The sequence below is a fragment of the Neopelma chrysocephalum genome, unplaced genomic scaffold (genome assembly GCF_003984885.1).
Source record: "Neopelma chrysocephalum unplaced genomic scaffold, ASM398488v2 Primary Assembly neopelma1_60, whole genome shotgun sequence".
NCBI classification, from domain to species: domain Eukaryota; kingdom Metazoa; phylum Chordata; class Aves; order Passeriformes; family Pipridae; genus Neopelma; species Neopelma chrysocephalum.
This window is the reverse complement of record NW_020897715.1, coordinates 11,755,731-11,778,571: the sequence shown is the minus strand read 5'-3', so window position 1 is coordinate 11,778,571 and position 22,841 is coordinate 11,755,731. Positions and strand designations below refer to the sequence as shown.

The window sequence follows — 22,841 nt, the reverse complement described above, 5'->3', positions numbered from 1 at the left end:
GGGGGGGGTGATGGGTGGGTTGTATTTTTTTTAAGCCTACAAGATCCATAAACAAGGCTAAAGACAGAGTCCCTACTCCCCCCCAAATGTGTTACTATTAACTAGTTCTCACAGATGCACAGGCAGGCACATTGAAAATGTTCAAGAGACTATCATTTACCACTAACACCAGTAGCTTCCAAAAATCCATGTAGAAAGAAACTCCTTAGAACTATTCCATTATGGAGATCTTCTCAAACATTAGACACCAACTTAAAAAACTTCTGACATCCAGCATCCTGAAGCTGACCAAATTAGGTACTTCTGAAAGGGAGACTCTTTATTTAACTTTCAAGACTAGGTATAGTATGTCAAAAGCATTGTGTCCCATAAGGGTAGTCCAGCTCCCACAAGCTCCACTGTGGACATCAGACTCATCAAGCCATCATTGACATGACACATGGTGAAAGTCTGTTTTTCTGAAAAGCGGTTCTGCTCAACTACTAAGCAGGGAGACCAGATCACAACTGTTTCTCCATAGTGTGACATGAACTTGGCTGAACTGGGATCCTGCTCACAGAAGGCCTGGTCATTTCCTGAACCTTATCAGTCACATGGCCCTTCCAAGAGCAGGAAGGAAGGTCTCATACTTGAGCTTCACCTGTATAAGTATGAATATCAAATCATGTTGGAGCATAGCTTGGAAAACAGCCTAGAAAATCCACAACCAAAGCTGTCACAATTACAATTTTGACAGACAAGAAAATTTAGCATCATATGAAATACTATGCTGCTAACATCAGGTTATATAATTATAACAAAAGTATCATTTCTGTGAAGAATTTTAAAATTTGGCATCCTTCCCAAGCAGAAAGAAAATTCAAAAGACTTAAAGAGTTGAATGGTACAAAGGTATTTCTTCAGAGAACTTTTGGTTGCATAACCAGTTGAAAATTACATTTTTAATGTTCTTTAAAAAAACAAATCAAAAAACCAAAAACAAAACCAAAATTAGAAGAGACCTGGAAGAATTTTGTAACAGAGTATTTTAGTTTAGAACATGTGAGGAACTCTCCCAAGTTTCTCTTTCAAGATCCCACAAGAATTAGCTCAATTTCACAAGCCATTACATTTCATTGCAATAGGGTTCAGCTGAAGCTACTCCAAACAAGGTGCTTCAGAAACAAGCTGATAAGCTTCTTATCAATGATAAGAAAGCCTCTTGTCATTAGCAGCATTATAGACTTTTCCCAGAAAAAACAGAAGTTTGGATTGAGAATATTCTCTGTGTATTCTGGAGCAGTTGTTATGTAGTATTCAGTATTTTCTTCCTGCAAATAAGTGTTCTAAAGCATTTTTAACAGTGGAGTCAATGTACTTTCCTGACAACTCTGATTTGGAGATATAATTGCAAGTTTGACACATACAGTACAGAGCAAAGCATATGCTCCATTTCAGAATAAAGCTGACTGAGGCATGAAGCTAATGTAAAGTCAGGAGACACACACACCCCCTACACATACCTCCTCCTCTAGCTGCCTGCAGCCTGTTCCAAACCATGCAAATCCCTGGCCAAACCCTCTCCAGCTCCCCCCCCCTCTCTCCTCCACTTGCTCAGAGCTGGTGCTGGACACCATCCAGCAGAGCCAGCTAGTGTTCTGCTAGCCTCTGCTTGCATGCCAGCTTGGAAAGCAGGCTGAAACACACCAGCCTTGCAGAACAGGCACACAAATGCTGCAGCAAGTGGTCAAAGAAAACTTAAGAGGAGGGGGACACACTTTAGAGCTGTCCAGCTCCCACCTAAAACCACCATCATCAAAATGGATTTTGGGAGACAGACTGCAGTAGCTTTGATCATTTCAAGTTCGCAAAGTCCCAAAGAGAATAGCAGAGAAAAGTACTATCACCAGGGAAACACCAGCTTGGAAAGGAGCACTCGATGTCCAGTGCTTCTCCTCTCTGGATTGCTGAAGGCTACGGTCCATTAACCAGTCCCAGAATACATCTACACCTGGTCACTTGGTATTGTCCCAAGTCTACTCTAACACAAGATGCAGCCCTTGCTAAGAGATCTTCTCAGTCTGAGCTCCAGAGCAGGGGAGGGAGGAGAGCAGGGCATGCTTCATGCATAGCCATGTTCCCCAAATGCGTACACTACCCCATACCCCTTCACCAGCTGCCAAGAGCTCAGTTCTTCATGGACACTGAGCAGACACTGTGAGGCAAGGGATACAGGGCTCTGCATGCCTGGCAGATCTCTGCCTGCTCTGAAAGACAGACATACATCTGTTCTGCTTTCTTTAGGCTGTCTGTCCCTTTCCATCTGCCTTACCCAGGACCTGTCTGCTACATTTCTGCAACTAACTACATGAAGTCAGGGTCTGGATGCCATTTGTATCAGGGGCTGTTCTGGAAGCAAGGAAGATCACAGAGGGAACAGGAGGCTGTGCAGGAGCTTCATCCTGCACAGATTGTGAGCCATTAGAGCACAGCAGAGTGAGGGGCTGTGGAGCCCCTCTTTGCTGCAAGGCACCATCCACATCCCCAGCTGCAAGACTGCATCCCTAGAAGCTATCACAACATACACACAGTTTCAGAGCTACAGGAGAAGAGGCAGGTGTGTCTCTATGCTGCACCCACATCACCCACTGAAGGCCCAGCCTCCTACAAGCCCAATCCTCTTGGGCACATGGCTGAACATTGAGCTAATGATTCAAGAGCAGCAAAGAGAGATCATTCTCCTAGCACAGCCCTACTAAGGCAGCTGACAGAAGAAACAGAAAAATGCTTTTCAAGGCATTTTAATCACTGGGATTTAAATGTGAAAGCCTGAAAGAAGATAATTGAACACAATAAGGCTATATTTACAGTCATTCTGCCAGCCCAGGCTGCTCGCTAGGATAGGTAGCTGTCTCTGTGCACCTAGCTGGGTGGTTGCAGCTTTGGATGGCCTGCAGTTCTGTTGTCAAGATCAGCTACATATGCAAATAGCAGGAACTGGTTTCACCAGAAAAACGAGACAACTCTTCTGCCTTCCCAAAGCAGACAGGATACATCACGGGAAATCCCTGTGTGCTGAAAGAGGAGCAAGATATTGGGAAGCATATCTGTACTGAAAAACATTCACTTTCCATCAGAAAGACGGTGGGAAGATTGAAAGTGATCTCAGAAAAGTCCTGCCAGAGCCTGGGTACCAATGTGACAGGTTTCAGAAGTAGCATGAGCATGAAGTGATTTAAGCGCATTTCCTGTTTATGAGATAACACCATCTGCAGCTGATTAAACACCAGTCTGGATGTTTGCAATTAGCAATAAGGCTCATTATTTCAGTTTCAAATGTAATTATTTATGTAACTGCTACCAAGTACCTCTGAGTTTGGATGAAACAAACATTTAAGTTTTAAATAAAGTTAAGCAAAAAGTTCAGGAGGTTTGGACACTTCCATTGATAAACATCTTCCTCAACAAGGAATTAGAAATTGAGGTGGTTTTAGCTTCCAAGAGGTAAGATACTCCAATCTCAGATTTACTCAGCATCCTCACCAACACCATCCATAGCTGGTAATAACTCCTCTGAACCTGGTAGTAAAATTATGTGTGTAATGGCCATGCCAGAGACCATGTTTCATGCTGCTCTCCCCTCCCAGAACACAAGTACAAACCAAGTTCACAAGGCTCTTAAATACCTAATTCTTTTTCATTTTAGGGAAAAATTGTGGATCTGTACCTATTTTCTTGACTTCAAAGACACATCGTTCAAGCATTTTTTGTTTTGTTTTAGTAATTTCATCTATTGCATGAGGATTTAACCAAAAAAAGAAGTAAACCAAAATACAACAACAAAAACCTGTGATACATCGACTTCTAAAACAAGCTTAATACAAATAAACCAAGCATGTTTGGATGAACTCTGCAGTTACTCTGCAGTTAACATTGTGTAATTGAAGTGAGTTTGTCACCCTCCCAGCAGAAAGGTGTCCTTTAGCTCAAGACAATTTATCCACTCCCCACTTTGAGTCCTGAAACTATGTTGTCCAGGTTTCAACAGCCATAAGTGTACTAACTACATAAGTACTAACTAATGTGATGCAAGAGCAATTAAAAGCTCAGTCAAGATGACTTCCTTTTGGATAACAAAATACATTCCTTTCTGAACAGCAGTTCCATCTGACCCAAGTTTGTTTCTACAGCATGTGTATGAAACAATTAGCCAATGTTAGTGGTTAAGAACATCTGTTCTTTCACCTGACCTTTCACTGTAGGCTGCCTAAGTAATAAACTGTTTGTCTTTAGACATATTTGATCCATTTAATAAAGAGGAGAAAAAAATCCAGATTTTTTCAGGGGATGAAAAAATGCCACATACAAAGGAACTGTAAGATATGAATTTTGAACTCGTCTTCCTCACCTGCAAAGTACTACAAAGATTACTTAATACAGAACTAGTCAAATACAGAAGAAAAAGAATGGGCATTTCCCTCCTTACTTTGCCAGCAAGATGTGTATCACTATATCTGCATCTCTGATCCGTATTTATGTTTAGTAACGGTACCCAAATATTGATCAAAAAGAATCACGAAGGAAAGTAACAGTCATCTTGGTAGGAATTCCCTTTGGTGCCATTTAGTTTTCAGCAACTGATGAAAGGATACATAAATACTTTGGATCAGGACTAGGGTGAAAACCTGAAAGAGTGTATTAAGCCACAAGAGTAGTTACATAGTTAAGGCAGTAGTGACTGTTGCCAATTACATAAACTACTTTCCTATAAATTACTCTGGTCATCTCATTAAGTCTGCCGGTAGCCCTACTGCACTTGAAATTACATGGAAAATAGCACTTACCAAGCAATTGTCCCAAAACTGTTTTTCCTATGAAATATCTTATTTGATCTCTTCCTTTTATGCCTTAGAAAAACACCGATTTTGCTCTTAGTCATTTCTATATCAAAAGCAGCTACCACATTTGATTGAACCATTCTCAAAGACAAACCACACACAATTTTTCTTCAACTTTATATAGAGTGAAAAGCAAAGGGGCAGCTGTTGGGAGACCTGCATGTCAGTACAAGCTGATCAGAGCTACAGAGACACAATGGTTCATGACCACATGCCACCATAGCTGAACAAGGGGTGATATCTTGAGTCCTGGTGGGTAGTAGGCACAGCAGAAAACAGGAGGAGACACTGAGAGGTTGTATGAACAGGCCAAAGTCCTGAATGACTTCATCTGTCATTCCCTAGAGGCTTTAGGGGGTTGCAGTAACAAATACACAAATATCACAAGTATAGGCTTTACTGACTCAGCAAGCAGCTCCAATAAAAAACACTACTTAAAAAACCCTCTTACTCCACATAATTTCTAAAATGCTGCCAAGTGTCACCAAAGAATCTTGACATAACTCAATTAGTGCATAGCCATCTCCTACACAGGATGACAAAATACAACTTCCAAAGTAATCATTAGCAGAAAAGCCATATACTTTTGTCTAGAACACTCTTATGTTTTTGGATAGGTAATTGCATGTCTCAAATAATCTAAATGTCAAATATTTCAAATTTTGCATATTTTATCTCTTAAGCATCTCCCAGAGAATTTTTTTCTGTTAGTTACTGCCACTGACTTAATTAAATGTACCACTAAACAATCACATCCTGTTTTGTTTACCTGTCTTCTTTCCCTCTCCTTAGATACAAGTGGCTCACCTGTAGCGGACCTGAAAGAGACAGTGCTCCATCACTGCCTGTTTGCAGAAACACAAGCTGTAAACAAACACAAGGACCAAAAAGAGAGCTTACTCCCATCTCCTAGAGTTGTCTTTTAAACTTTTCATTCTGCAGCTTAGGAACTGCCCTGTCAGTAAAAGGATATCACTATTCCATCAACTCCATGTGGATTTTCTGAACTACGTTGCATTTCTAATGGTTTTGCTCACAGTGACTCAGGAAAAAAAAAGTAAACCACACAAATCTGAAATATTTTCTTTGTGATCTATGAATATTATTTTTCAGGTTCTAAACTAATTCTTTACATGTGTGCAATAATAATCCATACTATATAGAGCTTCCCACTGCTGCAGCTGGCAAAAGCTTACTTAGGGCACCACTGTCAGTCTTTGTTAAGGACAGGCCAAAACTTGATGACAGCCAGATCTACCCTAGTGCTCAATTTGGAGCTGCATCAACAGCAGTAAAGAGATTCCCAGCATGATAAGAAGTAAAAAAAAAAAAAACAACCCTTTAGGCCTAATCAGCCATGTTCAAGGGCTGGTCAGAACTGCAGTTTGTCTTTTCTTACCATGTTAAAACACTGCTGCTATATAATCAGTGCTATCACAGGGCTGAAAAAGGCACCTATTTACAGAGATTCCAGACAGGTAAACAAACAACACACCAGTGCTACAAAAACAAAAGCTATTTATACTGAAGTAATAACATTAAAAAAAACCACCAAACCTAAAAAGCCTAACAAAAAGCCACACCACAACCTAGCACTAATGTGATTAAGGTTTTTATTCTCTTTGGAGACCTACAGCATTTAACCAATTCTCATCCTCCTTAGCAGACTGTTTCATACCAGCAAATAAAAAGGAGGTTAAAAATCCTCCCCCAATGTCATAAGCACTGATGTCTCTCCTTCACAACCCAAACATTTGATTTGAAGGCACAGATAAGAAGAAGAAACATACCAAATACACAACACAGGAGATGTAGCTACTGTCAGAGGGCCTTAAATACCAGCCTGACAAAACATAGTTATCAATTTAACCAGCCCAGTAAACCATTTCAAGAGTGTTGTGAGTCTTCAGAGAAAAGCAGAAGGAGCATTCAAACAACCATAGATACAAGAAATATCTCATTCAACGATTACCAGTCTTGGGCCACAAAGTACCTCAACTCGATTCTGTGCTTCAATAAATCATCTTCCAAATTGTGATGCGTATCTGCATCCCTCCTGTGCAGGTTTGAGACATATATGCCAATTGTATTCTTGCCATACATACTTGTCACATGCTCCCACAGATTAGCTCTTTCTCATAGAAGCCAATTCTATGTAATAATTCAAAATATTTTCCCAATCTTGCGCAACCTCACTTGCTCTTCTATTATGAAAAGTAAAAGTTTATTTTCACTTTTCACTCTATCATTTGCTTCTATTGTCAGACTGCTTTGTACTGACCAACTCTTTAAACTGGCATTACATTGCAATCAACTGGCTTTTTTAAAGCCTCTATTATTTTCAATCCATCATCTCTTTGACACCTCACATTTCCAAATTCTTAAACAGGCCTCCCAGATACAAGCAACTTTCTTAGAGATGCTCATTTGATTTCAACTCTTTCCACCTACCTTTTCATTGCAACAGAAGGACTCACTTTTTTGTTCTTTCTTTCCGTGGGCATTCTTCTTATTGTAGACACACGAACTTTTTTTTACTGCTCGTTAATATAAACTAGAGTCCCCAGACACAATACCCTCACTTTTGATGCAAAGATCCTTTTCATTAGCTTCCTCATTCATCTTTACTTTCTTCATTACAGTAGGAGAACACTTAAGACTTTCACAGGTTTCTTCTTCCAAGCATATTAAATTGAATTATATTTCAGTATGAAGGGAGTAAAAAGATGAATTCAGAATCTTGAGATAGGGCTTCCAGATGTAACTTAATTTCCAAATCATCTTTGACTTTCATCACTTCTATTTGCAGTTGCCAAAACTAGAATCATTTAATCAAATGCAGATACAAGCTTTATGGCTTCCAGTAAAGAGGGAAAGCCCTGAGATTAATTTTGTTAGCAGGTTTTTTTCTTCCTCCAGTGAGGTTACAGAAGTCCAGCTTTGCACACCTCCAGCTGGAAAAAAATCCATCAAAAAACCTACACAAAAAACATCCATGACACACCATCAACCTTAAAAACAGCAGTTAGTAACACCCAGTTTAAGATTACAATAACGGAAAATTAATTATTTCTCAAAATTTTTCAATATTATTCTGCATAGTAAGATTATCTTCTTTTCTTCCCTCCCTTCTAATTTTTCTGCTACCCTTTCTTCTCCCCACTCACCATAGCCAGGAAAGAGATTGTATCCCAGAGGCTGCCAACCCTGTCTTGCTGCTAATTACATGTGCTCACAACCCTGCCTTGCTGCTAATTACATGTGCTCACAGCACCTACTGAGCATTCAGGATATCTGGCCTGACTTCCAGGGGCATGGCACAAGTGCCTACTCCCACTCAATCCATGAAAAATTGAAGTCAAACCAGTCAGGCTCCAACATCCACATTTGGTTTCCAACATCAGAGAAACAAGAGTACATCACACCCAGAAGAAATGAACTCTTGGAGTAAACCAAAGTTGTCAGAAGCAAATAGGCAACAAAGCTGATCCCTGGATGCTACCACAGGCTAATCCTGCTGTTTTAGCAATTCCTTTCTTCTGCTGACTGAAGAGTAGGAATGAGCATAACAAATCCACACCTGCCACAGGACAGTAACATCATCCTTTGTCAAGTGTTAGCGACACATGCTTTACACACTGCAACAAGCTGCCTTCCATGCTATCACCTACACATTTACTATGACTCAGAACGTAGGGAGTTTGAACAATTTGTTTTTACAGTCAGCAGCCGATCATCAACCATGCAAGTTATTGAAATACATTTTCTGTCAAGAAGAGGAGGAAAGATGCCAATGACATAACATTTTAATGAGAAGATCTTAGTTTTGCCTTGAATTTGTGGCTTTCTGGCTCCTGCTACTTTTAAGTTCAGTCCCCTTGAGGCTGACAAAATAAGTACCATAGCTTCCTATAACCAGACTGGTAGAGATTTTGTAAAACTAATCAGTAACAGACGGTATGGCTAAAACACTACAAGCCACAGCATTATCTTACAAGAGGCAAGTATTTACACAATTACTTTGTTTTAACTGCAAGGTCATATTTGTAGAACCAGATAAACAGTAACATCAAACAAATACTGAGGTTCTTGAAGTATAAATCACAGACAGAAGGCAATCATTTAATCATGCTGGAAAACACCTTACACAGCAGCTGCCACTGCACTGAAGAATTCCACTCCGCTGAAGTTACAGGCACACATTACTACAGGAAGCAGAAAGTGGCACTGTGAGGACGCACTGTACAGGCTTAAAGCTCTGTTCAAACAAACTTCAGACCTTCATCATGCACCTAAAACCCAAGAATGCAAAGCCAATTATATGTGCAATATATGCAGTTATATTCTTCATATAGTATACTTTAGTGACTTTATTTTCAATTGCCAAGGTTGCCAAGGAAACACTGAGTTGCTAACTGCAAGTCCAACAAACTGACCCCAAGACCTGAACAGGCTTATTTCTCACACAAACTACCACCTGCATTAATGGTGGTATACAAACCATCAAGAGTTAGTTTACACAATCTAATCTGCCATCTAATGAGAGCATAACTGGCAGCTACAGTGTCTGCACAGCATGATTTACTATCGATTCAAGTACAGAGATACAGCTGGGCACAGGCAGGACAGCCCTGTATCACCTTAGTCTCTGTAGGAATAATGGAAAAAATATTGAACAATCCAAGTAGTCTAGCAACACGAGTCTACAACCTGCTAGGATTCATTAGGCCTGTCCCATTTCCATTGGCTCCAGACTACTATTGCTCAGTTTAAGAGTACACATACATTTGTAGGGAGTTTATCCTAGGGCCTGAGATGCACAAACCGATGTTCTGAGCATTAGGACTTCCACTTAGTTTGAACAGAAGGGATGAAAACATACACAAGCTAGATTTATAAATAAGGAGTTGGGAAACCTGATCCCCCCAGTTCTGCTCACAGCTCTGCCACAGATTCCATATGGCCTTTGCCAGTTACTTAATCTTCTACCTGCTGAGCACAATGAACACTCGGATGACCTCATCAGGAGAAGGACAAAGTAGTCCAGAGGACGATCCGATGCACAAGCTGAAGCAAACCAGTTTACTGAGGACACCTGATGCAGAACCTTAGTCAGACTGCCAGAGCTGTGAGGAAGGGAACATAAGTCTCTCACATGATCGGCTGTTACCCTGCCCACGGCTGCATGCACAAGTTATCCTCTTCCTTATCAAACAGCAGCAACTCATCTACCAAACTAACAGCAAAACATATTTACCTTCTCTGAAGGCATTAAAAAAACACTACCAAAAGCATGAGAAAAGTATTCAAACCAGCACTTATTATTACACCCTCTGCTTTCAGTGAGGCATTTCCCTGGAGAGGAACAAAGTCAAACCCCTCATTTCTGCCCTTCTTATTCACAAATCCCATTTTTACACAGAAGACAGGAAGCTTACTTACTCTTGTAGAAAACAAACGTGTTTACTTGACAAAAAACAGACAGTAAGAAAGCACATCAGAAGAACTGCCCAACAGTGAGAATCAAAACTCAGCCCTTATGGTGAAAAAGCATCAATAATGTTTTTCTATAGGCATAAAGAGACACTGGGTACATTAATGAACCATGCCAGGAACTGGGGGACAGGACTGGGCACAGAAGCCAAAAGTTCTGTTACTAACTTGATACGTGACATCAGGTAAACAACTTCACCCCCTCTCAGTCTCAGCTTACACTTTGGTAAGCCCGTAATGATAAAATTACCTACCTCACTACATGGGTGGAGAGCACTTTACTAATTCATGACTACAAAGCAACTTGAGAACAGTGGATATAAAGCTTGTACATATACACACATATATAAATTAAAATACACATGTATTACATTTATAAATTAAAAACAAATTAAAAGAGAAATAAAACACATTACCCAAAAGCTCCAGTCAGCACTCCAGCTATACTGAGCAGGACCCTGCATTTTCTCTGTGCACGAATTAAGAGTCTCCTCTGAATCAGCAAGTAGCTGGTTAACAAGACCATGATCTACTTCATGAACTTCCTGTGAACAAAGAAGCAAGGTATGTAATTCAGCAGTGGTGGAGAAAGGTGAAATAAGATGGCTAACCTGTATATTACACAAAATGTGGCATGCTAGTCTCACCAAGGTGAGTGGTATTGAAACACTTCCCATTGACAACCTTTTGACTTTCTTTTCCTAGAATATACTATATTTAATTATTACTTACATTTTTTATCAAAGTATTTCATTTCCACAGCAGCCCCTCAGCTTACACATTGAAGCTGCACAGATACTTAGAACTGAAATAATATCAACATGAAACATCAGTCCGTAACATGCAGCACGTCTCAAGAACCTGTGAGACCTCTCAAAACCTGAGAATTGTCATACAGCTGTAGCACTTTTACCAGTGGACTGATATATATTATTATAATAATGATACATTTCTACTTACAGTATAAATTGTATGTTTTGTTGTATATAAAGACAAGCACAACACTTCAGAGGCACATAGTTGGACTCATATCACTTAGAAAGACAGTAAGTAGCACTGTATTCTAATTCTGTAGCACTGTCCCTTGGTATCAGTATTCCTCACTTTGAAGGTCAGTTTTACTTTATGAAGGCAAACAGAGCCACAAAAAGTCACTTGTCCCAACTCACCCAGCAAACGGTACCAAACCAGCCCAGGGCCCTAACCAGTAACACCGCCTGTACTACCGGATCGGCCGGGATGAGACAACGCTGAGTTTGGAGTGCAAACCGACTCAATCCCGAGCCGGTGATGGGACACACACGCCGAGCCCGCGGCCCAGGCAGGAGACACGCTCCGGGGCGGACAGCGGGGTGAGGCAGAGGCAGGGGCGCTCCAGCATACGTGGCTGAGAGCAGGGCTGACCCTGGGGGGGGTTCCACGCAAACACCCGGGATGGCCACAACCTCCACCAGTTGCTGCCCGCCCGCTCCCGACCCACCATAACGCCGGAGCTCCGCGGCTGCCTCCCCGCTGGGTGCCCCCCCGGCGGCTCCCGGGAGCCTAGACTCTCCCTGGGGAGACGCCGCGGGGGGCTCGCCGCCCCTCCTCACCGGGGGCCCCGAGAGCCACCACTCCCCCCCCCAAAAAAAACCAACTTCGGGGGAGAGGAGTGCGGGGGGCGGCGGCGCTTCCCAGCGCTGCCCGCGGGGCCGCCCCGCCACCGCCCGTGCGGGGCCCGCCCGCCCTGCTCCCCGAGGGCAGGAGCGAGGCTGGCGCCCCCCGCACCTACCTGCGCGGCCCGGGGGGTGGCGGTGGCCCGCCGGAGGGGCGGGCGGGGAGCGCGGCGCTTACCATGGAGGGGGGCGAGGGCGGCGCGGCGCCCGCCGGCTGCCTCCTCCGCGGGGCGCGCGGCGGGGCCGCGGCCGCCATTTAAAGGGGCCGGCGCCGGCCGCGCCGCCGGCCCGCGGCGGGAGGGGGTTGCCAAGGGCGAGCGGCAACGCCGCTCTGGGGAGCGGGAGCCGTCATGGGGGGCGGAGAGGGCGGTGGCGCCTCCCAGCCCCCCTCCCGGCCGGCTCCGACGACCCCTCTGCGCCTTCCACAAGAGTTAATCGGGAGCCGGTGGAAAGTTTGAGGGCTGTGGCAGGAAGAACTCCTGGCAGCGGGGAGCCGGGGGGGGGGGGGGGCGGTGTTCGCTGCCTGCATCCCCAGGGTTTACCCCGCGCGCGCAGCCCCGCCAGTGGGTTCAACAGCGCCCGGGCAGCAAAAAGGTTCCCAAATCCTAAATTCTTGGGATTCGACGGGAAACACCGCCGGGAGGCCGCTCCAGGGGTCCACCTAGGGGGAGAGGGGGAAGGCTGGCTGCGGGCTCAGCGGAGGATGAGGTGACATAAAGGAAGTCAATGTGGGAAACCCAGGGTCTCGTTTTTGAAGCTGCTGAGCAGCGCCGGGTGGTTTCTGCCCCAAGCTGTGAGCACACGGAGGTTGGGAAAGCTGGGGTCCGTCTTAGACTGCACCAAACGATGCCTCTCAAGTCAGAGGACCCAACCAGTGCGATGATGGCTCACAGACTTGTGCCCTCAGGTCACTTTACGGAAGAAGAAGAGCCCTGTGAGGTGCAAAGAAATCTCCACCTTGGTGGGCGGCTGCCTGGTAGATGATGAAAAGGGATGAATGGATGGATGGCCAGCCAAGGGAAGGAAGGGTAGAGCAGACTGTAGTGACAGCACTGTTTCTTCCCGCTGTCCCCTTTCTCTCCATGGATTTCCCTGAAAGCATGTGAAGGCTCTCCCTGAAAGGACATCTCAGGGCCCTGCGATATCTGCCCTCTGATACATTAGCAAAGGTACCAGTGAAGTCCCAGTGGCTGATGTCCCCTCCCAGCTGTTGGCCCAGACAGGACAGTTTTAATGCAAGAGACTGTGAGTCTCCAAAATTTACAAAAAACTGTGAAAAAGAATGTGTGGTTTGTTTCATTTTTGTTCCTTGGTTTCTTGATTTGGACCTCTAAAACTCAATTTTTTCCCATGCTTTTCTCAACAACAATCTGTGTACCAAGTTTACTTTTCATTTTGTCCAAAAATTGAGATTCTCTTAGGATAGGATTGGGTTATCCAAGTGGGAGAAGCTTCATTTTCAACTACTGGCTGCCAGCGACACTAAACCTCCTTTGTATTCCCTTGGTTAAAAGCTGGCTGATCTGGCAGTTTTGCTCAGGAATTGACCTATTAAATGGAGGATTCACAAGAGAATTGCTATTACAGGATGAAATGAATATAAACAGCATTTGCATGAACAATGGTAGTATGTCCATCACAACACACTTGAAGGGTTTTTTTGAAGCACACCAAATACTTGGGTTTAAATCAGACACTGTTTGGATTGCCTTTAGTCCACCTCCATCTTCCCACGCTGACTTCTCTGACACGCAGTCATGACCAATACTCTAAGCTCAGTAACTTGGTCCCAATTCCTCTTCATCTGCGAGATGCCTTTGACTCTACTGGTTTTACCTCCTCAAACTCTTGATCGTTTCTGACTCTAATTTTTTCCTTTCATGGATAATTTGGTTTTACTCAGTTACGCTTTGGCAGTTCTTCCTTCAGAAGACCCCCACAAACCTCCTTCCAGCTTTCCTCTGAAGTGCTGTGTTGCTCTGCACTTGATCCCAGTTCCCTTCTTAATATATACTTCGCTTTGGAGTGATTCCTGCCTGGTAATCCTAGGTCTTCCCACTCTTCCAAGCTATTTCAGAGAAGTATTTGCCCTCCAAGTTCCTTTAACTATACTCCCTCTAGCCTATCCTGCTTTTGCTGATACTACTGCTTTGGTGTCAGCACACCAAAGCTAGAGTAACAACTGGTGACTACAGGAATGAATTGTTCCTCTTGACATTGTTTGGTCAGCGAAGTTTTTCAAGTCAGATGTGGGTCCTTTTTGCTTTCAAATGCAATGAAAAGCAGAAATACTCATGCCTCTCTCAGCTGAACTGTGGTTTGTATGTATTTTAAGAGATAGGGAATTGAGTTTTTACTGGATACTCAATCACAATTCCATTACCTGGAGAATTTTAAAGATATATGAGATCATTAGACAAAATGTGCAGTAATCCCTAATCCTGTAGCTGAGGGAAGAGGTGTCAGCCAGGTTCTGAGGGTGGCACATGCTCGGTACAGGGGTACACTGCTGGAGGGGCTGGATGGTACAGGTAGGGTTTGGGGCTGCTCCAGCTCTTCCCACAAAGTTGTGCTCCATGTGTGCCTCATGTAAACCTAGACTGTTTCAGAGTACACCTGCTGGTTTTGCAGATGGACCAACTGCTTCAGCAGTTTTCCCCTCCACCCAGGTGGCATGGACGAGCTCTACTTAAATAGAGTTTAAGTAATCAAATTTTGATGAAAAAGCATTTGTTCTGCACTGAAAAGAATACTTTGGGGAATACATTTTACCTGTAAACACCATGTGCTTATAGTCACAAAAATATTAAATTTCTGAAACTTCCTTTTGTGGTGTATTAGGATGATAGGAGTCCAGCTGCTCAGAAAATTAATCCAATGCTCTTTCTCTTCTCGCCTCCACTTACTTGGGAGTGGTTCAGCAGAATAAAGGTCTCCTTTTGAGTATTTGGATACTCTGTGTTCAAACCAAAGTTGTGGTTTGTACAAGGCTAAAGTGAAAAACAATGTATTATCTTTCCTCTGCTCTCAGAGCATTTTTGACATCTTCTCAGAGGGAGCTCAGAACAGCCGCCGGGGAAGTCATTGTTGTCACTTCAAACGTGGCTGTCATCCAGGCAGCAGGCAGAGCACTGTGAGCTCAAAGCTGTGGTAACTTTAGTAAGTGTGACATTCACTGGGCAGAATGTGAGGTCCTGTTGCTATAATACACATATATTTTTTGCCCGTACAACCAGAGGGAGAGACAGTGAGGCCATATACTTCAGCAACTATGATTCAGCACATTGGGAAGCTCTATAGGTCTGCAGCAACTTCATTCCTCTTCTTCTTCGTACTGGGTGAGTACTAAACCTTAATTAGAAGAAACATAGCTTATTCCTAGAGTCTGGCTTGAGAGGTTCTCTTCTATTTTCCAAAAAGCAACTTTCCACTGAAGGTTTCCTCAGGTTGCAGAGAAACAGTATTTAGTGTTGTGCATTGCAGTAAAACATACTTTTCTTTTTAGATACATTCCTGTTCAGCTAATATAAATGTTCAGAAAGAGTGTATTTGCCTGTCTTTTTCGAGATGTGTATCATCATTGCTAGAGGTTTCTTTTCTATTTTGGTTCTCTGATGTATTAGCAACCAGTTATTGTCACAAGGTAGTTATTCATATGCATTTGTGAAAGCCAGCTTCAGTCCAGGGCAAAAGTCATATAAATTAAGAGTAGCAAAGTGCAGTCACTGATCACTTAATCATAGATGTCTGGGAGCTGGATACAGCTTTTAAAGCACCTTTATGGCATCAGCATGGCATGAGTGTGAAGCTGAGCTGTAAAGTCAACAAAACCACCTGAAAGACAGTCATTTCAGCAGGAGAGGATTTTTATGTGGGTTAGAAATCAAACCCTATTTGCCCTCAACCTCTCCTTCAGCTACTGTGTGAACAAAGGAAAGGTAACATTCTCCGCTGACCTTCGCCCACCATTTTTGTTCCCTCATGTTGCTGACAGCTGGCAAAAGAAGCTTGCAGGGCTGCTTGGGTTTACTCCAGGCACCAAAGAGTTAGTTAGAGGCTCCAGGACAGGAAGAGAGTGCAGTTATATTTTATGCTTTCCCTTTGTCACCCCACCTCCTCTAGCCTGCTTTGTGTATTTCTCGCTCACAGGCCTGATATGGCTTTACATGGGAAAGTATCAACCTGCAGATTATGTAAAGGGAAGGCTGAGGGCTTAGTAGGTGCCCTGTTAGTACTGCCAAATGTGGAGCACACTGCCACATTACAGGGAGTCCCAGAGAGCTTTCTCCCCTCATGGCTGAAAACTAGCGACTTTATGTGACACTGACCTATTAGATCATCTAATCGTTTTTCCAGGTCAAGACAAGATTATTCATGCTGTATTTCTCTGTACTCTGTCTTGCTCAAGTGCTTTCACCAAAAAGCCTTGCTTTCCTCTCCAGCCCTACAACCCGCATGACAAGGGACCTACACATCACTGCTAATGAAGCAATTGACTTAAAAAGAGCTTTGAAGCAGAGTCAACAAAGCATTTGGCATTGCATGCTCCCAGATGCCAATACGATAAGGGCATTGTGTATTTGAATACCAGTGAACTAATATGTTCCAGTTTTGCAGCCTTAAAGAAGAAAAAGAAATGAAGAAAGAAAAATAGAGGCAGTGCTGTGACCTTCTCAGTGAAACCCTCAAACAGAGCTGAAACAATACGGCCTACTCCTCTTGTGTTTTGATTTTCCTGATTATCTTCAAGTTACATGATTTGTATTGAATCAAAGATCTGGAATAACACAGATGATAAGGCCAGTTATTTCATGACAGGAGATGCAAATAAAACTCATGATGAACAGAGGCAACGTCGGAGCACATTGTTCCTGCTCAGTTATGTTCTCTACATAACTCTGGCCATGTAAAAATGATACCTTCCGCATCACTAAAGGAATAAAAATTACAATTGTGTTACAGGGATGCATATGGCAAGGTTAGAATACTTGTAGTGGAGAAGAAATTTTGTGGCCATTCCTTGAAAACAAGGTAGCAGTAGCACACACTGCTTTGGTTAAAACAACAGGTGAAGATGATGGTTAATAAACTGAAATTTTAAAAGAGTACTCATTATGAAACTGCTCAAATTCACTCTAATAAATAACCAAATATATCACATCAGAATATTGGATGCACAAATATGTATGTAGTATGTCAAGCTACTATCAACTTTGTCAAGTATTTCAATTATACTCTGTATTTCATCAAAGTATCTTGTCAAGATACTTCAACTTCGTGACTCTTGCATCAATACACGTATCTAACTGGAAGGGGAAAATACGGAACTCAGATTTCCCGAAGAAGCTCCAGCAGGCTCATTGGTACAATTACATATGAACAGGAGGAGAGTATCTCATCCAGTATCTTTAATAAGGATCACTAATTTTAGGGGACCAGATTCAAAACTATATTTGGGTGCCTAATTCTCAGGCATTCGATTTTCATGGTTTGGTGTTCCAGTTAAAAGGCAAAAATTTTCACTTTGAGGTAAGAGCCAAAACAGCTCGTAAGGTTTTTCATATGCTTTGTTGTTGCCTGGTTTCATAACCTGTTTATATTTCCTGTATTTTTGCATCCACGAATTATCTCTTGTCTGATATTTAAACTGTAAGCTATATACCCCATCCTTTTATAAGGCACTCAGAACAGGGCCCTGCTGTCTGAAAGAAATCCTCTACTCCCATAAGAGTCATAAATAATAATAACTATGAATACAACTGTGATTTTGTGTACAAGCATGCCTGGAGGAGCCATTCAACTAACTCCCAAACCAACTATCAAGGGGGTTGGTTTTCCATTGCCTTGAGACATTTGTCCCTGAGCAGAGGGCATCTGTTCTCATTGTGAAGCTTTACCAGACCTAGACAATAGCATTTCACACTCTATGGATGGCAATGGAAGACTCAAGACAATGGAAAATCAAGACCTTCACTCTGCAATTGTCTACAGTCCTTGAGAGGACATCAACTAGTTAGAAAGGAGACTATTTCACTTGAAGAAAATAAAAAAACGGAAGAACCTTTTCCAAAAATTGGTCTGAACACTATCTTGGCAAAAGCTGTTGGCTTATTTTTAGGTTTGTTTTCCCCTCTTTTTGAGACAGCAACTATTCCTCTCATCTTCTGCACCCGGGTTATTGTTTCCAGAAACGAGATCCACTCTCACTACTCGTAGGTAGAGGTTGTTTGATACTATGATTAGCACCTGAGTGCGAGAAGGCAGGTTTAAATATCTACTACAGTCATGCTCATATTTTTCTAGCAAAAGTTAACAGGACAATGGTCTCTTCAGAGAGAACAGCTGTCACCCTCAGTATCAGTACCTGCACAAGGCTGAGGTTCTGTCTCTCATACTGCTGATCAGATCTGCTGGGGGTTCAGTCTCTGACAGTGGACATTCTTCCCACAGTTTCAATTTCCACAGTTGGAAATGCACACCAAAACTTCTAAGAAGCTCATATTATGTTTTGGGATGCAGGCAGTTGCATTAGGATGCACACTTATTCACTGTACTTGCCAGAACAGAATTGCCACTGTGTGAGTGTACGTGCAATTTTGCTTTGCCTCAAAAGCAGTTGAGGCAGGAACATCAGGCCCTGATGCTTTTTGGGGTGGGAAGAAAGAGTTTAGTGTTTCAGGTGAAAATGTGGCTGCCTGGTCTTGTACGGCAGTAGGAAGGAATTGAGATTCAGGAAAAGATCCATCTATACACAATAATATAATCTAAGCAGGAATTAGGAAGAAAACCTCGTCATCATAATATTGACTGCCCTCAAGTGCTAATTTCAGGAGCCATTCTTTGTGCTGGTTAAAGGTCAGGAGCAGCTGGAAGGTTTATCATTCTCAACTGTCCTCTTCTTTCTCTTTCCTGGTGCAGATGTTGGTGTTACTGGTGGAAGCACAAGCAAGGAGAATGCAGCAGCTGTAACTCATGTAACAGCACAGCCTTTGTTGTTGACAACACTTGAGCAGTGGAACCTTTTGGTGACTCAAACACCAGCCAAGGAGAAAGCCAAAGAGGGTGAAACTGTGGTCTTAAATTGCCATTTTAACAGTCCACCACGCCCCTCCCTGGATGACCTGATGGTGAAGTGGTACAAAGAAGATGAAAAGGGGCAGATGGACCTGCTAGAAAACAATGTGACCGTCTTGCCAAATAACTCCAGGGTCTTCATGAGTGGAGACTTGTCCCAAGGGGATGCCTCCCTGGTTATCCTCAATGTGACAACCAGTGACCATGGTATTTATTTCTGTGAGGTTACACTTCCGGACGGGAAGGTGGTGACAGGAGATGGCACAAAGCTCAGGATCAGGAGGGCTCTGGGTAACATTTGATGTTATTGACTTCTTTTCTCCTCGTTTTTCCTCCAAAGCTGGTTTACATGCTTGCAGAAAGGGAATTTGGCGTGTTTGTCCTCTAGCTATAAGGGTCCAGTGTCATGGAGTGTAATTGCTCTATAGCATTTCTCATTATTTTTGTAAGGCCAGCTAATTTTGATTGGCTTGTCTCTATAAACAGTCAAACAGGTATTATATAAGGAGGAGCATATACAACCAAAAAAAGAAGGAAAAATTTTATCCATAAAAATTAAGTCAGTGCCAAGAATGAAACAGACGAGTTCCCTTGTAATCACAGCTCTGGCAGAACGCCCGTGAGTGACAGGTGTCAAGATATCATCTCAGGGAACAGCTCCAGACCTCTTTTTTTTTGACATTATTTTTCTCCAACCCACTAACTTGCGTAGTCATTCCTTAACTCTGGATGACATACGTAATCCCATAATGAACACGAGGATCATATTGTATAATTTCTGATTAACTTCATTCACATTAAAATCAAAGTAGCATTAAAAGTGCCATGCTGTGTTTTCTCAGCCTCTCAGATAGACACTAGGCATATTAAGTAAAGAGGTAACTCGCTTTGCCTTTATCAGCTGGAAATGTCAAACCATTTTCCATAGGCTAAACACATTGCAGTCCCAAAAAGTCAACACATCAGAAGGGTTATTATCTTATTATCTAATTAACAAAAAATAGCACCTTCTGTGTCAAGAGTAAATTATGCAAGTGCCATTTCCCCCTTATAAATTACCAAAGCTTCTAGCTCACGAAGATTCACTAAGCCTTTGTTCTTTTGAGCCTGATTTACTAATTTGTATGAAACTATTCAGTTTAAACTGTAACACTAACAAGGCAAGAAAACTGTGTCCCTCTGCAAGGGCTTAGTTGTGTAACTAATGGGGTCTTCTCTTGGCTTGATGTCATAGTCTCAGTAGTGCAGATTACTCTTGCAATGTCTACACCCTAGCCAGTATAATTGCTTTTGTGTGTTCCTGAGACTATGAAATATGTAATTTCAGCACTATGCCATCTCTGCCATGTAACAGTCCCAAAGAGCAACCAACTGAAGAAAGGATTTCAGAAGAGCTCTGTCCACTCTCCCATGCTGTCTTCTTTGGAGACAGACAAGGAGACTAATAATTTGGTTGAAATTGTCAGAGTAATTTTTTTCCATTTGAAAATAAAGCATATGGCATGAGTCCCATTAATTCAGGGAGCAGCATCTTTTGCCATCCCATAGCACCTAGCTGTTAAGGGAGATTCTGAGGGCAGTGGGACTGTCCTGTCTCTAAAGCCCCAGAAAGTGTAGCATCTTGCTACATTGGAGTGAAAAAAATCAATACTTCTGTAGTGCAATACACTCTCCCGTGTAGAAGCCCATGATTTCATGTCAGACAAGACATCAGCATAATCGATATCCTAGTAAGTAGCTTCCTCTTCAGCCACGGCAGAAAACGTGCTGGCTGCATTGCATGTCTGCACATCTTATGTTACTCTCTCTACCTTCCCTTCTCCCCCAGGCTTGTTTGGTATAGAAGAATCCATTGGAACAATCATTGGGGTTGTGGCAGCCGGTATTGGAGGCATAGTGGTTCTGACCATTGTTTTAACCCCGCAGCTGAGGAAGTGCATCCTCTGCGTGAGACAAGAGTCTTGCCAAAGGTACCTTTTTTAACTTACTTAAAGAGGAATTAGCCATTTACTTACCTCTGGTCAGACATGGGATCTGGTTCAGGAAATAAGCAGTGTGCATAAGATGCTAATGGGGCTTGTTCTATATTCCATCTCTTTTTTAAATAATTCTTTGTTTATGCTGTGTAGACCTTGATGCATGGGCCTAATAAGTTACTTACAAACAAAACAATAGGATCTTCTTTAATTGCCACTTTTGACAGAGTTGTTCAATGAGATGCTGCTGCTTCTTTCAACAAAGTCCTAGGACTCACTCAGTTCTTTTAGGTTTATGCTGAAGAATGGTTCTTCCTCCTACCCACTACATGCTGTGTTCGTGTAATACTTGTGTACAGAAAGCCTATGATGGCTTAAATGAGTGAGATGTGGTTTGTAAAATCTCTTTTATTACATCAGCTGATCAGGTTGGAAAAACTAGAGGTTTTCATCACACATGAGCCAAAGAAATGACCCAATAAGAGGCTGATGTACCTGAAAGCTCACCTGTTTTTTTTCCAGTTCTGTCAACTAGTCTAGTTTGAGGAGACTGACATAGAAGGCTGGATTTTGAAGCAAGCTTAGTTCCCCTTTTGTGCAACCCGAGATGTGGTATACGTTTCAGACCGAGCTTAGCTGACTTTTTTGCGTTCAGTGAGGAGATGTGTGATTCGTACCTCTTCTCCTGGCACTCAAAGATCTTGCTCGGCCTGCTGAAAAAAATCCCCTCCCGGAAAGGCTGAAGGAAGAGCTGCTCCTGCCATTCACTGGAGCGCTGCCGCCACCTGATGGACAGTGTGGCAGCGACAGGGACGCGCCACGAGCTCTGCCTCCCTCAACGGGGAGGGTCTTCCACCCCTTGCTGGGAAGCACACTCACTCCCTTAGGCTAATGCTGCCCACACAGCATCAGCCCTCTGCAAACCCTCTGCATGAAGAGTTCACAACTTCTTTACTTGCCAGAAAGCCTTGGAGGAGTTTGTTGTATTGTACTGACTCTGTATCGTTCACTCACCCTCTCTCCTTTTCTTCTTGCTCAGCATCGCTTGAGGTGCAACATTACAAGAGTTGCTGGAAGATGCGAAGCCTGCAGGTGGAACAACTTCTGATGCCCTGTAAGCCAAAAAATGGAGCTCTAGACAGAATAAAAGCCTTTGCCTCTACATGTTGTCTTCAGGATTTTTATTTTTGTTAGCCTGTTTCTTTTCCTGCAGCTTTGACAGTCACAGTGGCATATTCACCATCCTCCTGCAGCAAGGAGCAAAGCAGCCTTTTGTGAAGAAATCTGCATTCTCACCTGCCAAAACGCCGCATAGTTTGGCTACATTTGTCTGAATTTAGACTCTGATAAGGTATTTTGGGTCTTTCCATGTTATTATTTCTTATTTTAAAGGTGATATTCAAATTTTGTCAGCTGTGCTTCAGCAGAGAGAGAAGGAGCCCGACCTACCCAGCTGCTTCCACCCACCCAAAGAAATCAAAAGCATTGCTTCTGGGGTGTAGCTGTGGCTCCCATCTGCCTGTGCCTCCCGGTATGGAGGCTCTTGTCCTTCTGCCTTGCTCCAGCCTACAGGCTTGTAACAAAGGCAGAAAGAAGGCCCACTTGTACATAGCTACCCCCTGGCTGAAAGAACGGGATTTTGTTTTACTCTTGCCAGAAGAAAATGTAGTGTTTCAATATAAGCCTCTAATACCCTTAAAAAAAAAAAAAAAGAGGAGAGATGAAAATGTTCTTGACATGACTGATGTTCTCCACAGTCTCCCTTT

The 22,841-nt window shown here is 42.9% G+C and overlaps 2 protein-coding genes across 9 annotated transcripts in view; one reads left to right on the top strand and one right to left on the bottom strand.

Moving 5' to 3' along the window:
• Nucleotides 1–12,281, bottom strand: part of GRAMD1C (GRAM domain containing 1C) — a 52,802-nt gene extending 40,521 nt beyond the window's left edge. For 4 of the 8 annotated variants that reach the window (XR_003533827.1, XM_027681133.1, XM_027681134.1 and 1 more), the window contains exons 1-2: nucleotides 12,204–12,281; nucleotides 10,787–10,915 (exon numbers count right to left, since the gene is read on the bottom strand). Coding sequence is in view for 7 of the 8 variants with exons in the window: in XM_027681133.1 (XP_027536934.1) it covers nucleotides 10,787–10,915; nucleotides 12,204–12,281 (207 nt within the window). In the remaining variant the exon portion in view is untranslated. Of the gene's footprint in view, nucleotides 1–10,786; nucleotides 10,916–11,102; nucleotides 11,121–11,539; nucleotides 11,647–11,850; nucleotides 11,957–12,141; nucleotides 12,184–12,203 lie in introns of those variants that run through there. The other 4 variants (XM_027681137.1, XM_027681136.1, XM_027681139.1 and 1 more) reach the window with 4 other exon arrangements.
• LOC113966439 lies at nucleotides 11,674–22,237 on the top strand. The gene is made up of 5 exons (XM_027681141.1): nucleotides 11,674–11,722; nucleotides 12,933–15,363; nucleotides 18,944–19,390; nucleotides 20,928–21,069; nucleotides 22,115–22,237. The coding sequence occupies exons 2-5, from the start codon at nucleotides 15,297–15,299 to the stop codon at nucleotides 22,122–22,124; spliced, it is 666 nt and encodes a 221-aa protein (XP_027536942.1). The 5' UTR covers nucleotides 11,674–11,722; nucleotides 12,933–15,296; the 3' UTR covers nucleotides 22,125–22,237.
• The last annotated feature ends 604 nt before the right edge of the window (nucleotides 22,238–22,841 follow it).